The sequence below is a fragment of the Canis aureus genome, chromosome 24 (genome assembly GCF_053574225.1).
Source record: "Canis aureus isolate CA01 chromosome 24, VMU_Caureus_v.1.0, whole genome shotgun sequence".
Classification (NCBI taxonomy): Eukaryota; Metazoa; Chordata; class Mammalia; order Carnivora; family Canidae; genus Canis; species Canis aureus.
In genome coordinates this window covers 27,958,830-27,974,925 of record NC_135634.1, presented here as the reverse complement: position 1 = coordinate 27,974,925, position 16,096 = coordinate 27,958,830, and the positions used below count along the sequence as shown (strand labels likewise).

Sequence of the window (16,096 nt, the reverse complement as noted above, 5' to 3'; positions counted from 1 at the left end):
CTTTCTGGCCACATGCCCTCGCGTCCAGGCGAGGCTGTGGTGCTTTTTATTCTAGTCACATTGAATGCCTCTTGCGAATCCATCCATCTTAATCAGCACCTACCATTCGCAGCAGCAACCCTGCAGTCAGGAAGCAGAGGAGCAGACAGCAGGAGAGGACGGGTGTGAGGGCAGTGGTGAGAGGTGACGTCATAAAAGGAAGGAAAACAAGAAAGGGGATGGGAAAGAGCTGGTGAGGTGGGGGAGGAGGTGAAAGCCCAACTGGCCAGTCCCTCAGCTTCCACCTCCCTTATTCTGAATGGATGCTTCCTTCCTTGGTGTAACTCTCCCAGCCAGGTGGAGGGCTGAACGGTGAGCCAGCCTGGAGCCTGTGTCTTCAAGGGTGGACACACTGCAATGCTCAGAGGTTTGAGGAGCAGATGTCCCTACAACTGAAGCTCCTGATGCAGGGTGGATAGGAGGTGCATGGCAAGAGAGAGGCCAAATAGCTGTCCTCTGCATCTTCCCTCTGCTCTGCTTCCTCTGCTACTTGCCTCACCACATGCTGGGAGGCCCTATATCATGGAACAGCCCTGCCCCAGCTACCTGACTCATTCATATACCCTGAATCCTCCTCTTTTGTCCTTTGGAATGTGTCCATTGGAGTTTCAATCACTTAAAGGCCAGGATCTCCCAAAGGAAGTCTAGAGCTCCCCACCCCACATAGCCATAGTTACACAAGCCCCACAACCTCAGTCTTAGCCCACCCCATGCAAACAGTGTGGGGCCCTAGAGTGAATTCAGAGCTCAAAAAAAACTTGTGCCCATCAAGCCTTGGTTTGTCCTATCATAAGGCCTAAATCCTGCCTACTATTTCACTCAACTGCAATAGTCAGAACACACTAGAAACTATAATTGACTGGGTTCCTAAAATCCCTGCCAGCCCTTGGGCCCTGACCCTAACCCCTGGCTGGGAACTGAAGTCCCTCTGCAAAGCAACCCACAAGGTAAGGTGACCACTCACCAATGTCATCATGCCAGGGAGCTCCTAAGATCTAAGCCCCTGGGGAAATCAGTACCAATCTGAATCTAGCCTGAGCTTGTTGTATGTCTTCAGACCCTCTTGTATTTTAGTTACTATACTATCTTAACTGGGCCAACACCCCAGGCCTTGTTCCCAACTTTCCCAGCTTTGCTCCTGAAGGTGGCACTCAGCAAAGCCCTCTGGAGTTTGATGTTTCCCAGGCAAGACTTGGCTGAAGGCCTTAACCTGGGACTAGTGGGGGGTTCTGGTCATCTCAAAGTTCAGAGTAAGTAGGAGACCAGCAGGAGGCTCTCTTTCAGAGGGAGTACAGAGGGGTCTCTGCAAGGTAACTGTCCTCAGGCCTGGTCAAGAGGTTGCAGCTGCTCTAAGAACCAAATCTAGAAATCAGACAATCAGAGTTAGAGGTGACTTATGTGTTATTTCCACATTATCTCTTAATGTGAGCCTGAGAGGTTTAAGGAGACTAAATGACTATGAAGTGCTTATTCTCTGCTTATATGTGTGTATTTATTTAATCATCAGAACAATTAAAGAAAAGAAAAATCATACCCATTTACAGATGAGGAAGCTAACTCAGAGGACTTGGGTAACTTGTCTGAGCTCCAGGACTAATCAATGGTAGAGCCAGAATGCAAATAAAATCTACCTAATTCCAAAACTCATGATGCTCCCCTCCCTCATTCCAGGAAAAGGACAGAAATAGCATGAGGATGAGAGAAGAGGAGATGAGTGGGACACACAGAAAACAAACTTCCTGTATCACAATCTACATCTTTGTCAAGACTGTTTTAAGAGATAAGGTTGACCCTTGAGTTACAGTCTCCAGTCTCCCATCAAGGACTGCTTGTATTTAGACAGTATTGCCTAAGAGCCTGGGTGACATAGGCTAGAACCACATGACAAGAAGCCTTAACAAATAGTGACCATGGAAGATACAGACAAGAAAGCATTTTTGTCTTTGCTACCAGTGTGTGCTGGTAAGATGCAGGAGACAGGAAAAATCCATTTGTAATGTATTGAATTTGGGGTGTTAATTTGAAAGGCTGAACTAGAAATCAAGAAAGCTGCTTCATTGGAGGCTGCAGCATGCCAGAGAGTGAAATTAATGGAGGAAGAGGAGCCTCCTTCATTGGAGATGCCATGAATATGAGAGAGGTAAGCCAGCCAGGGGTGGAGCTCCTCTTCCAAGGAATAGGGAGTGAGGGGCCTCAAACAGTCCTTCAAGTCATTTTCTTGGTCACCTTCAATGAGAGGGCTTTGGGGACATCCCATGTTCCCCATGATCAATCTTCTCAGTATTTCTAAGATATTTCCTTGTTGTGGACCCCACAGCTGAGGGCTTTGAGATCTCATATCCTAAGGAAAGGTCACACACATACACACACACACACACACACACACACACATACACACACAGCCACTGAAATGCTGTACACTCAGATCTGATATCCAGCCCTTTCAGGAAACCACTCAACTATTGAGAATCTTAGGAAAGCAATGGGTACTCTGTAGGAAAAAAAATATCTAGACCCAGTTACCTGCATATTTATATTCGATGCCAAGGAAGAGCCCTCTGCTCCAGAGAGTTTCGCTGGACCAAAACAAGCTTCTGCTTCTAGAGACTGTCTTTGGGGAACTGGATAGGAATATCAGCACCCAATGAGAACAGAACCTAATTCCATAAACAGTACTCTCTAATGGGGTATGGATGGGAGCTTTAATCTGCTTTTACTCCAACTTTTCTCTCTTTACCATCTATCACAGATCCAAGTTATCCCCTGAGATTCTCTTGAGAATGTCTTTAATCCAGCTTCAGTGATGTTCAGCACCAGGAACACACTGAACAAGATGTAGCAGGGCAGGGGGCTGAGCACTGTGACTGGGGGGAAGGGGTTGACCCACTCTACTTACTGCATGGGGTAGTTGTAAGGATTAAGTGGAATTATGTCTATATATCAGTCAGGGGTCTTCAGACAAATAGAACCAGTAGGATATATAGAAATACACAGAAAGGAGAGTGATTATAGGAATTGGCTAACACAGTTATGGCAGTTGAGAAGTTCCATGCTCTGCTTTCTGCAATCTGCAGAACCAGGAAAGTCTGTGGTATAATTCAGTCTGAGTCTAAAGACCTGAGAACCAGGTGCAGCAATATTCAAAGGCAGGAGAAGAGGGATATCTCAGCTCAAGGAGAGAGAACAAATTTGCTTTTCCTTCACCTTTTGTTCTATTCAGCCCTTCAATGGTTTGGAGGAGGTCCACCCAGATTGGGGAGGGCATTCAGCTTTATTGAGTCGACCAATCCAAATGCCGATCTCTTTTGGTGACACCCTCACAGACACCCAGAAATAATGTTTCATCTAGCACCCATGGCACAGTCAAGTTGACACATAAAAATAACCATGACAGTCTATAAATGCACTCCACAAGGTTAGTTTGTTCTTGAGTCCGTTCTCCTCCTTTGGGAACAATTTCACTGGGCCATGTGACAGGGTCCTATTGATTAGGAATTAGTATATTATTCCATTGTTTGATGGGGTTTTGAGAGGTTGTAAATCTGTACACATTCATACACACATACCATTCATCAATTACCTTCCCTTCAATTGGTTTAGCTCCAGGGGTTGAAATCTCTTTGACAATACATCTTCTCTTTGCTGGACATGGTCAGGTGGACATTTAGTGAATGTGAGTAGATCATATAAAAGACCTCCAATTTATCCTTACCGTGTGTCTTTGGGAAAGTCACTCTTCCGCTTGGGCCTCAGTTTCCTTATCTATATGTATGATAAGAGAGGTTAAACTAGATCTTCTCTAGATCTCTTTTCAGGATTAACATTCTGGGATTCTAAGCTACCCATCCATATAACTATAAATGGAGAGAGAACATTTATCTTTTTTTTTAAACAATTTTATTTATTTATTTATGAGAGACACAGAGAGAGAGAGAGAGAGAGAGAGAGAGAATGAGAGACAAAGAGAGAGAGAGAGAGAGAGAGAGGCAGAGACCCAGGCAGAGGGAGAAACAGGCTCCATGCAGGGAGCCTGACGTGGACTCGATCTCAGGTCTCCAGGATCAGGCCCTGGGCTGAAAGTGGCACTAAAATCACTGAGCCACCCGGGCTGCCCAGGAGAGAACATTTAAAGGAAGCAATACCTAGAAAGTTAAATACCTTTCTTTAGTAATCATTATTTATTGTCAATTTCTCAGATTAATAATATTTTTCATAAATATTGATTAAAATATCCTTTGTAACTAGTCATGACTGTCTGTTTTCTATGAAGAGGCCCTTTCAGGGGTGTGCAGAATTGTAGGCATGCTAAGTTTCCTATTAGCTGGGTGTCCAACACTCTAGAAGGCATTTTCTTCCTGTCCGTGATTTCTGTTCTTTCCTGACAATATTTTCTGACTGCTCCCAGCTAATTTGAGGAAAGGCTTTGAATTGTTTTTCTCTGGTCTCTGCTTTTTTTTTTTTTTTCCCTTACATTCTTTACATACGGCAGAAGTTAAGTGTGAAGAAGTGGAACATATCTCTACACTGCTGAGAGCAAGAAATAAAATTTTCCCAATTACAGGTTTCCTCTGTAATTTTCCTCTTTGAAGAATAATAAAACATTACACCCACCCGTTTGCATTCTCTTAGCTTCTTGTCTCCAGTTTAAGGAGAAGGTGTAAATGGAAACATACATATGCTGTTGTGTGAAGACTGCTCTGGTCCATAGAAAAGAGACTGGCCTTGGGGGAAAAAGAGTCATAAGCAAAGATGTCTTTATAGTTCTTCCTCAAGCCACCTCATATGTACTGACTTTCATATCTTCTCTACACACTTTATTATACATGACCCCACTCAGCAAAGACTTACAGAGTGCCTGGTATATGTCAGGCTCTGTGCTTGACCCAAGGACTACAGCAACCGCAACAAAACCTTAGAATTATCTCATCTTTTCTGTGTGTTGGATGCTATTCTAAGAGCATGCTTTCACTCACTCAATCCTCAAGACAACCCTACCAGGTAAGTATAATTACAATTTGTTTTGTGTAGATTGAAGAGATGGAGCACAAATTAACCCATGGCCAGACAGCTAGTTAACTGGAAGAACCAGGATGTAAACCCAGAGAATGGAACTCCAGAGTCTATGCTTTTAGCCTCCTCAGAATATTGCAGACCCTGCCTTCTCCCTCTAGCTGGCAAGATAACCATATGAAGAAATAATTAAGGCACCACAGGTAAAATGTCTTCTTATAGCCCAGGGTTGTGGAGAGGAGGCCACTGCAGGTAGAGGGAATAGCACATACAATGGCTTGTAGACAGGAACCTCTGTAGGGGGACCATGAAAAGCAATGAGCATGCGGGTGAGGTAAGGAATATTGATTGGGTAGTATGTAGTTTTTATGTGTCAACTTGACAGGGTCATGGGATATCCAGACATTTGGTCAAATATTATTCTGGGTGTTTCTACGAGGGTGTTTCTCAGTAAAATTAGCATTTGAATTGGTAGACTGAGTAAAGCAGATTGCCCTTCCTAATATGGGTGGTCCTCATCCAATCCAATAAATAGATCAAAAGGGCAGACCCTCCCTGGAATAAGAGAGAATTCTTCCTGCCTGACAGACTTCGAACTATTTTTTTTTTTGTTTGTTTGTTTGTTTGTTTCTGCCTTTGGACTAGCACTGAAACATCAGCTCTTCCTGGGTCTTGAGCCTGCCAGACTGGAACTATGCCATTGGCTTTCCTGGTTCTCAGGCCTTTAGACTCAGACTAGAATTACACATCAGGTGTCCAGGGCCTCCAGCCCTCCAACTACAGATCCGGGGGCTTATCAGCCCTCCATAATTGCATGAGCCAATTCCTTACAAGAAACATCTGTCTCTGTCTCTGTTCTCTATCTCTTTCTGCATCTTCTATTAGGTCTGTTTCTCTGGAGAACCCTGACCAATTCAAGTAGGAAGTGCTGAGGGGAATAAAAATGAAAGGCAAATTGTGTCCAAATGAAAAGTGATTGAGATCATGGATGAGAAAATAAACAAAGCTGTCTCTAGCCCTTCCAGAGAATTCCATGTTAATAAGCAGCCAAGGTAAAACTCTCAGAGTAGAGTGTCAGGCATGATCAGGGCAAGTGGGGGACATGGGGAAGGGACTTCACAAAGACCCATAAAATAGCACAATGAGAGGCATTTGCAGTCCTCCTCACAGAATGTATTCTAGAGCTGAAGGGGAATTTATAGAGATCCTAATCCTACCCTCTAGTTTATACAAGAGAAGGATGGGGCCAGGAAGAGGAGGCAACTGGTCTGGGGTGATGCCTGTGTGTGCAGCAAAAGGATGTCCCCAGCTCTCCCTGAGACACCGTCCAGAGCTCATTCCAAAGATCATGCCTCCTCCCACTGACCCAGCTGGCCCTGCCCAAAACACATCCTAGAAAGCTTCCCTGTGGTGTAAAGAATGGGGAAGAGTAGCCGCACATGCACGCGAATATACACACATACACACATCCCACGGTTGTCACTTTGAGCCTAATTGTTTTAACACCAGCTGTCAGGGCTGCAAAATTCTTCTCTGGTACCAGTGACCTGCAAGATCTAGAATAATGAGGATGTGTTTAAAAATAGTCCAGATTCCTGGAATTCACCTTTCCTTCTCACCCTCCCTTCTCCATCTTACTGACAGGTCTGGTAAGAACTCCACTTCAAATTTATGAGTACAAAGCCAAAAACTATGATTCAGATTTATTAGGAATGGAAGAGAAAAGTAGTGGACAAGAGCAGGAGCTGATGAAACAGGGCCTTGGGCTGTTTGTCCAGCAAAACAGGTTAGAAAACTTGGCAGAGGATCAAACCCAGACTCCAGCAGATGGACTCTCCCCAGCTCTCCAAGTAGGGTGCCCATTTCCACTGCCCCCAGCCAGGCTTCAGTTCCCCTAGGCAGACAAGCACCTCAACCCCTATGATCTGAACACCCCTTATTGGTGTTAGGCCCACCAGCTCCCTGGAGCCCAGCTCAGACCCCACAGACTCTGCTCCCTGTCTCCAAGCAGCATGGCACTGAGGGATAAGCCACCTCTAAAGTCAAACGCAAGGTCAAATCCTGGCACAATTGCTAACTAACTAGGACAGTCAAATTCCTAAATCTCTTGCAATCTCAATTTTCCAACTATAAAATCTAGCTCCTATGATTGTTCTAAGGATAAATGTGAAGTATAAATTATCCTCTACTCCATGCCTGGAAGTTACCAGAAATCCTCAAATATTTGTTCCTTTACTTTCTCTTTGGATGCCCAGCTGTCTTACTCTTTCAAACACACTTTGGTAATGTTAAGTAAGGGAAATTTCAGTCAGAAGGAGCTACTATGTTTATGAAGGAGTTCAATCATGGTGTTCTTTATAGCATTGAAAACCTAAAGGCAAGTTCTATGTCCTACCTTGAGGAAATGGCTAAGATTTATTTCTGAGGCACCTAGGTGGCTCAGTCACTTAAGCATCTGTCTTTGGCTCAGGTCATGATCCTGGGGTCCTGAGATCTAGCCCTGTGTTGGGCTCCCTGCTCAGTAAAGAGTCTGCTTCTGCCTCTGCTCTCCTTGGGTGTTCTTTCTCTCTGTCTCCCTCTTATAAGTAAATAAAATATTTATTAAAAAAAAAAGAAAGATTCACTTCTATGAAGTTGTATGCAGGCATTCAAATTCTATTTTATTGACATGAGAAAATGCACATAAAATGATGTCAAGAGAAAAATTCAGCATGAAAATTGTATTTATAATATCATCTCATTAATGTGAATGAAAACACTATAATAAAATTAGGCAAAATGTTGACAGATTGGTAATGAGTAGAGGCCTTATCAGTGAGAGTTTTCTCTTCATTTGTGCTTTTTTATTCCCAGAACAAAGTGTTTAAAGAAATAAATGAATGGTCGCCAGATTTTTAGTTTCAAAAGAGAAGAACAAGGCTGATACTGTGGGGAACAAAAAGTCTCTTCCCAGGCACCAAAATAAATTAAAAGTTCTGAAAAAAGCTGTTTTCCATATTTAACCAAGTAGTGAGGTAGCCCAAAGAGTTGGAGGAGATGAATCTTGTTCTACAGCCAGTTTGACTGGTTAAGAAATGAGTTGAGGGGAGGCTTTAAAGGAGTTGGCTCCCATCCTACAGACGAGATGGGCGTGACTGCATGCAGACAGAACCTGCCAGTCACTGTGGGACAGCATGAGACACTCAGCCATGGTGAAAGGTGAAAGGCATGGGGCAGGGTCCAGAAAGCATGAGACAGCATGAGACACTCAGCTCTAGGCATGGGTGAAAGGTGAAAGGCATGGGGCAGGGTCCAGAAAGCTTCTCTGGGATTTAAGACCTACTAGGACAACTCTTGTGTTGCTTATGAACAATTGAGGATTCAGAGAAATACAGGAGAGTAAGATGTCTGGCCGCATTGTTTCCATATGACTTGTCCAGACCATGAGTTTCGTTAACAGGGATTTCATCTGTGCAAACAACCCAAAACTCTGTCCCTGGAGGAGTTAGGAGCACCTCACCCAACACACTCATCTTACAGATCAAGAAACAGACCCATGGAGGTAAAGTGTTTTTTCCGAATCATGGAGTCAATTAAAGATGTACTTTGGATAAGAATCAAGCCCTCTTGACTCCTAATCCTGTCTTCTTTCTACCAATTCTGGATGGTGAAGTCCACATTTTTAGAAGGTTGTTTGAAGCTCTATGGAGAAGGGGGCAGAAGCAGAGGCTGATGCAGCCCTACTGCCCTGGCACCCTCTAGTGAACAAACAAAGTCACTGCAGCTAAACTCCCCACAAGGCTGAAACAGGATCCAAATGAGAAACAAGCTAACCATGTATCACAGCATACTGTTTTCTTCCTCACTGAGCACATAATTGCATTTCCATATACATATACTACATGTTTTGGAGCATCATTATTCTTTCCTAGAGATTCTTTCTGTTGTTTCCTCTCCTCAAGCCTTTGCCTTTCTGCATAGGAAGGCATACCCCTCCCCCTACTTAAACCAAACCCTACACATATCTGAAATCCAGATCTAGGCAGAGGAAAGAACAGAACAGCTGCTGGGTGTATATGTAATGATTTAGCACATGGGAAATGAAAAAATGGAACTAACATTTATTGAGCACATGCTAAGTGTTAGATACCATACATGTATTTTCTCCTCTTACTGGAAAACAACCCTGTGAGAAAAGAACCCCATCGTTTTTGATGGGGAAACCAAAGGTCAGAGAAGTAAAAAATGATCTGCTGAGAGTCACCCAGTTAGGAAGTGGTCTCCTTATAACACACCGCCCTGAGGCTCCCTCAAATAACAGCTGAAGGAAATAGTGAGGAAGGGACAGGGTCTTGATTCTCAGAAGCTCCAACTATTATCTTATAGACAACAATAAAAGTTTATGCCAACTGAGTAGAAATGTGTCTGATGAGTAAAGAAAAATTCTCCTCTGCTTCCTGGAGCTGATCCCCGGGTGGCAATTCTGGGCCAGCCAGGTTCACTCTGTCACTGCCTCTGCATCCATGGGCCTCCACAAGGATGAGGGACTGCTATCACTGCTGCATCTCGGGAACTCAATAGAGTGAGGAAAGGAGAGCAAAGAGAGATTCCGTGTGCTGAAGCAAAGCTGGGATGAGGCAAAGAAGGAACTTCCTGCTTCTGCATGCCTCAGAACCTCACTGACAATGAGTCACCACAGCATCCCTGGCTGGGCTTCTCAGAGCCAGTCAAGAGCTAGCAACATGTAGGCTCTGGATCTCGTCCCACTGACAACCCAGGAGACCTTGGGGTGCTCATGTCCCTTTGCACTTCAGGCCTCCTCAATCCATACACCCTCTCTCACCACCTCCTTGCTCCCCACAGCACTTCCTTTCAACAGACCTATGGTTTCTAATCAGATCTTTGGGATTATAAGGATAACTCTGCTTTTCTTCTCTCATAGATGCCTTAAGAGGATAAGTCTATGTTCTTACTGCATGGGTTCCAAAGAATGTAGACTCATCCTGAGTTCTTGTCAGGGAAGTACAAATCACTTCAGAGCACTTCTGCCTCTGTGCACTTTGTTCAGGGCATGCCCCAGCCAGGAATGCTCTGCTCTCCCCTGTCCTGGAAGAGCCAGCACAGTCCTCCACAAGGACCCTCCCCTCTGAATTCTTAAAGCCCTCTATGGCATACTTCCTTTGTATTATAATTACTTGTGTCCATATAGAATCATCCCTCCTAGACTGAACTTTTCAGGGGAAGAATCATTCAGTATACTGACATGGCAATTTTATAATCCTTGAAAAGACCAAGCACTCAGCAGTGTTTGTCATTCTCTTCACTGCTGGGGGAGAAAGGAATCGTAGAGAATATAAATTGACCAATATATATACCAATTAGAAAGGAATAGATGTGGTAAACGTCCAGATCCCCTCCCACTGCCCAGCACAGTAGGCCCTCAGTAACATCCCTGACAGGTGATGTGCTACTGACAACTAATTCCTCCCCCTACCCCCTGACCATGGGATGGATCAGGCCATGAGTTCAGTAACCTCAAGCGTTGTCTTCTCCCATCCAGCCCCACCACCATCATGGCCAAGATGCCAGCTCTGTACTGAGCACAGAGAGCCAGGAAAAGGGTAAATAGAACACAGTCTCCATCTTCAGATTCTAGTGCCCATTCCAGCTGGGATGTATAACTCAATCTTGGAAATAATCTGGGTACAGTTACTGAGCAGGGCACCTTTGGATTGAAATTAGGGTTGTGTGAGATATTTGAACAGGAGGCCCCCATGAGAGCTCCAAAGCCCAGAGAAAGGAGGTGACTGGCCCAGTTAAGGGCAGTGCTGAGGGCAGACCCCAATTTCGCAGCACTAGGTTGGGGGCTCTATGCACTGTGCTGCCTCAGCTCACAAAATTCACAGCCAGGAAGGATTCAGAAGGGAGACTCAGCTGGGACTAAACAGGTTAATTCAGGAAGGACCACTTCCCACCCAAAGCAACTAAGCTTTGAAGTAATTAATGTATTTTTTTTTACTATGTATTTTTTCTATGGCAGACATTCACAAAACACAGATCAAGCTGCATAGCACCTGCCTGAGGAGTGATCACATTCTATCAGAGGAACAAGTACATCATTGTCATCATTGTCATCCCCATCATCACCACCTCCATCATCAGCACCATCAACCCCATCATTATCACCACTGCCATCATCATTACCATCATTATCACAACCATCATCACTATCAAGCCCATCATTATCACCACCACTACCACCATCACTACCAATGCCATCACTATCATCATCACCACCACTATGATCATCATCACCATCAACCATCATCATCACTACACCACCACCACCCTCAACTCCATCATTATCACCACCGCCAGCATCATCATCACCTCTATCAACACCACCACCACCACCACCATCACCCCATCTTCATCATCATCAGTGGCAGCTTTGGTCATCATACAAATATTATGTATGATACCTAATTTGTGTTAGCTCTGTGGGTCACATTCATCATCTCTAATCCTCAAATAATCTTTCAGGAATAGAAACTATGATCCCCATTTTACAAATGAGCAAAGTAAGGCTCAGAGAAGCCACACAACCTGCCCAATGTCATACTGCAAGAACTGGGATTCTGGAGTGGGTCTATTTGACTGCAAAATGTTCCCTCTTTCTGTTTTTTTTTCAGGCTGTCTCCATCAACAAATAATTATGCTAACACATGATAAATGCTCTAACAGACACAGGTAAGGAACTCGGGGAACACAGAGAAGGGTGTGGTTAATCCTGCTTGGGATGGTGAGCAGGAAGTTCAGAGAGGAAGATAAGAGTTAAGGTGAACCTTTGGGAAGGCTTTTAAATTCTGGAGGAAAGAGAGATGGCCATATGTTTCAGGGAGAGGAGGGAACATGTACAAAAACAGAGAGTGGGAAGGAGTGTTGGGCAATGAGTATACAGAAGGTCCTGGAGCACTGCATGAGTAATTAGTGAGTGAGGGAGAACAGTGACAGCTGGGACCAGAATGTCCCCTGAGCTGCAAAATAGTTACGTCTATGAGTTTGGAGGAACATTGGGAGTCTGGAGCCAGAGCAGTGAGATGCTCAAGTCTGTCCTAAAAAGCTCACTGTGGGACGAAGATATATCAACAAGGATGTTTATTATTCTGATGTTTATAAAAAGTGGCAACCGCCTACCAGGTCAGCAATAAGAAACTAGTTAAAGGAACTCTTTGCTCACCCATACCACGGAACACCGTGCAGTCATTAAAAATGAGAGTATGTATGATCCAGCAATTAATCTGAGTATATGCCCAAAAGAAGTGAGAGCAGGGGCTTGAAGAGATATCTGTACGCCCATGTTCATAGCAGCACTATTTACAATAGCCAAAAGGTGGAAGCAACCCAAGTGTCCATGAATGGATGAATGGATAAACTAAATGTGGTCTACACATATAACGGAACATCATTCAGCCTTAGAAAGAAAGTAAATTCTGATTCTGACACACGCCACAATATGGGTGAACCCTCTGGTTAAGATTTCACTCCTCAATAAAAGAAAAGAACTGCTAAGGAAAAGGCTCATTTTATGCCTATCCCTTTGCTTCCAGCCTGGGGTGCTGCTTTGATACTTGGAGCTGCAGCAGCCAATTTATGACTACAAGGGACAGTCAGGAGAGTCACAGAGACAGGGGTCCAACATCCTAATATTTTTAAATTGCTAAGTCATTCCTGGAAATGCCCATATCCAGCATCTTATCATGTAAGATAATTAAGTGCCTTTTGGGCTTTTCTTTACTGAATATTCTGTTCCTTACCACCAAATACATCTCAAGTAATATGCCTTCCTCAAGACCAGGTGGTAATGGGAGAGCTTTGGTTGGTCTGGCAGCAAAGCCTGGGTCCCAAGGTTTGATGCCTGAAACCTGAAAACCAATTTGATGCCTGATAACCAATACTTCCTTTATAACAGGTCAGACTTCCTGAAGCCTTTACATGCACAAAGAAATAAGGCTGCTAACATAGTTGCCACCCAGTCATCAACACCACTTTGTCATCAATTTTTAAGAAGTTTGGCACAGAACAGATTACACCAAACCCACAGAGGAAGACAGGCTGGTGGAGCCAACTCTTCTCTACTCCACCCCAGCCGACCCCTCAGCAAAACACATCTGGTGAAAGATGCAGGAAGCAAAACAAAAAGAGGAAAAACTCTATCTGGATCTCATCTACTCAGATGAAATGGTGGGCCAGGTAGCACTGTGGGTACCTAAAGTTTATTTTTGTTGGCCCTGGCTTCATTCTAGGCTCCTTCCTCTGTCTGGGGTTGCTTCCCTTTCCTTGAGGTGGAAGAGGTAAAACTCAAGGAAGTGTGGCAACCAACAGGAAAGGAGCTTGAGGCCACAGAGGTGGATAGCAGGGCAGAGGTGTGTAGGCCCCAGAGCAATGAAACCAGGGCTAAGTGAGGAAAGACAAGGAAGCATGTGTCTGCCTTTTTCTGGCTGTTGCTTACAGGGACTGAACTGCATCTCTGACTGTTGCATTTGCTATAGGAGGAGGACAGCGAAGCCCTGTGTCAAACAAGGCCTGCCAGCTCTGCGTCTGTACCTCACTTGTGACACCTGTGGAGAAGCTGTGGTTTAACCAAGCATTTTTTCACAATGCCCTGTCCTGCTCAGAAACCCCACTGGCTCCCACTGTCTACAGAACCAAGCCCGATCTCTTTCACCCAGTCATCCACAGTACCCCACCACACCAGCCTTGTCTCCCACTTGGCTCCCCCTAAGGCTGGCCCTGGCTCTCAGGCAGGTGGGCCAGCACGTAAAAAATGGCGACTTGCCCCAGGGATTTCTCTGATTCCTTCTTCCTCAGATTGGAGCATCCCATCCCTTGCTGTGCTCAGTCTCTGGGGGTCTCCACAGGCTTCCCACAGAGTCCATCAGCAGACAGAACATACTGTCTGGGCTGAGATGCTGCTGGGAGCCTGTTGGAAGCCTGGGTGAGCCACAGGCCATGCTGCTCATCATGCAAGGCAATCCAGTCATAGGGCCCCAGGCCTGGTGATAAAGAGCACCTGTGTCCACTGCAGCCTGGTGGCCCTCCCAGAGCTGAGGGACACCACTTAGATGCAAGAGGACCTTCAAGCTCACAAAGAGCAAGGGCTAGAAGGAGTCATTCTTCTTAAACTGTTGTCTAAAGTTGTATAAGGAAGTTTTATAGCACAGACAAGAAGCCAGGCCCCCAGTTATACCGTTCTAGAAAGTCAATAGATGTGGGTTGGTTCTATTTCATAACTTCTTGGCCTTTGGCAAGTTGCTCCATAGTAAATCAATCTCTCTCTCTCTCTTTCTCTCTCTGTGGAAAGAGACAGGGTCTACTGGAAAGAGCATGAACTTTGGAAAAACAAATTTGGGTTCAAAATTGGTCCTACTCATTCTTCCTTCCACAGAACACCTGACCAGTATGCCTCAAAACTGTCAAGAAAAAACAAAAACAAGAAAAATCTGGGAAACTGTCATAGTCTAAAGGAGTCTAAGGAGACATGATGACAAAAAAGCAATGTGATATCCTGGACAGGATTCTGGAACAGAAAATGGACATTGGGGAAACTAAGGTAATCTGAATAAAATATGGATTTTAGTTGATAGTAATGTGTCAATATTGGTCCATTCGTTGTGACACATATTCCATACTAGCAAGAGGTGTTAATAACAGGGGTAACTGGGTATGGAATATATGGGGACTCTGCATTACCTTTACAATAATTCTGTAAATTTAAAACTATTCTGAAATGCAATGTTTATTAAAACATAATAATAACTGATCCCAGGAGCACCAGGGTGGCTCAGACAGTTAAGCCTCTGAGTCTTGGTTTTAGCTCAGGTTATGCTCTTAGGGTCATGGGATCAAGTCCCACATGGGGCGCCACACTCAGTGGGCAGTCTGCTTGAGGTTCTCTCTCACTTTCTCTTTCTCTCTGTGTCTCCCCGCAGTCACAAGCACATACTCCTATAAATAAATAAATAAATAAATAAATAAATAAATAAAATCTTTAAAATAATAATAATAACAACTGGTCCCAGCACTTCACATGGTGTGACTTTGGGCAAATTATTTCCCTTCCCTAAGTGTCCACTTCTCATTTATCAAATGAGATAATGATTTGTACCCTGCAGAGATGATACAGCACATGTAAAATGCCTTTCTAACACAATGCCTAGCACACAATTAGTGATCATTAAACATTTTTTAAAAATTCCACCCAAGAGACGAGATGCATTTATGAGTCAATAATAACTAGTACACATTCAAAATTTCCCAATTTCCCCCAAAATGTTCTTTAAGCTTTCTTTGTTTCTTTTTTTTTTCCTTCAACCTCAAGGCTCATATATTCTGTTTCCACTGCCAGGCCTCTTTACTGTCCTTTAGTCTAAAACAGACGCCCCTTCCCACCATTTCCTCTTTCATGACATTGACACAAAGTGAAACCAGATTTTCTCAGGAGTCCAAAGAACGCAAGTTTCGTCTCCCATTCAAGTACTAACCAGGCCCAACTGTACTTAGTTTCCAAGATCAGACGAGATGGAGAGCATTTAGGCCTGTATGGCTGTACAGTGACCACCAGCTTCCTACCACTGTAGCAGCTGAAATCTGGCTAGAGTGACATGGCCATTTTTATTTGTAACCTCCTGTGATGCCATGCCATGCTTACTATGTGCTAGGCATTTTGCTATGCACAGTGTATACATTGCCTCTACATTTCACAGCAACCCTATCAAAACAAGATTATTATCTGTTTGACAGATGAGAAAACTGAGACTCAGAACAGTTAAGTAATTTGCCCAAACCCACAGCAGTCAGCAACAGAGCTGGAATTGAACTCTGGCCCCAAACTCAAGCACCTTCCCACACTGAAGTCCCTTTAGGGAACCCCCACCTACTAGGAGAGACTGACATGAAAACAAACCATTATAACAAGGAGACAAACAGGCCTACAAGGACAGGGGTCCCAGGTAGGGCCTTGGGGAGGAAGTGGATCCTGCAATAGTCACAGAGTGGATGGGCATCT

General features: G+C 44.3%; 2 protein-coding genes across 2 annotated transcripts in view; one reads left to right on the top strand and one right to left on the bottom strand.

The window, feature by feature from the left end:
- Nucleotides 1-16,096, bottom strand: part of XKR6 (XK related 6) — a 317,023-nt gene that overhangs the window by 94,786 nt on the left and 206,141 nt on the right. The window lies entirely within an intron of this gene.
- LOC144296584 (uncharacterized) lies at nucleotides 5,357-14,153 on the top strand. Its single transcript, XM_077869687.1, has 4 exons — nucleotides 5,357-5,383; nucleotides 11,132-11,501; nucleotides 11,721-11,778; nucleotides 14,117-14,153. Exons 1-4 carry the CDS (start codon nucleotides 5,357-5,359, stop codon nucleotides 14,151-14,153), a joined length of 492 nt encoding a protein of 163 aa, XP_077725813.1.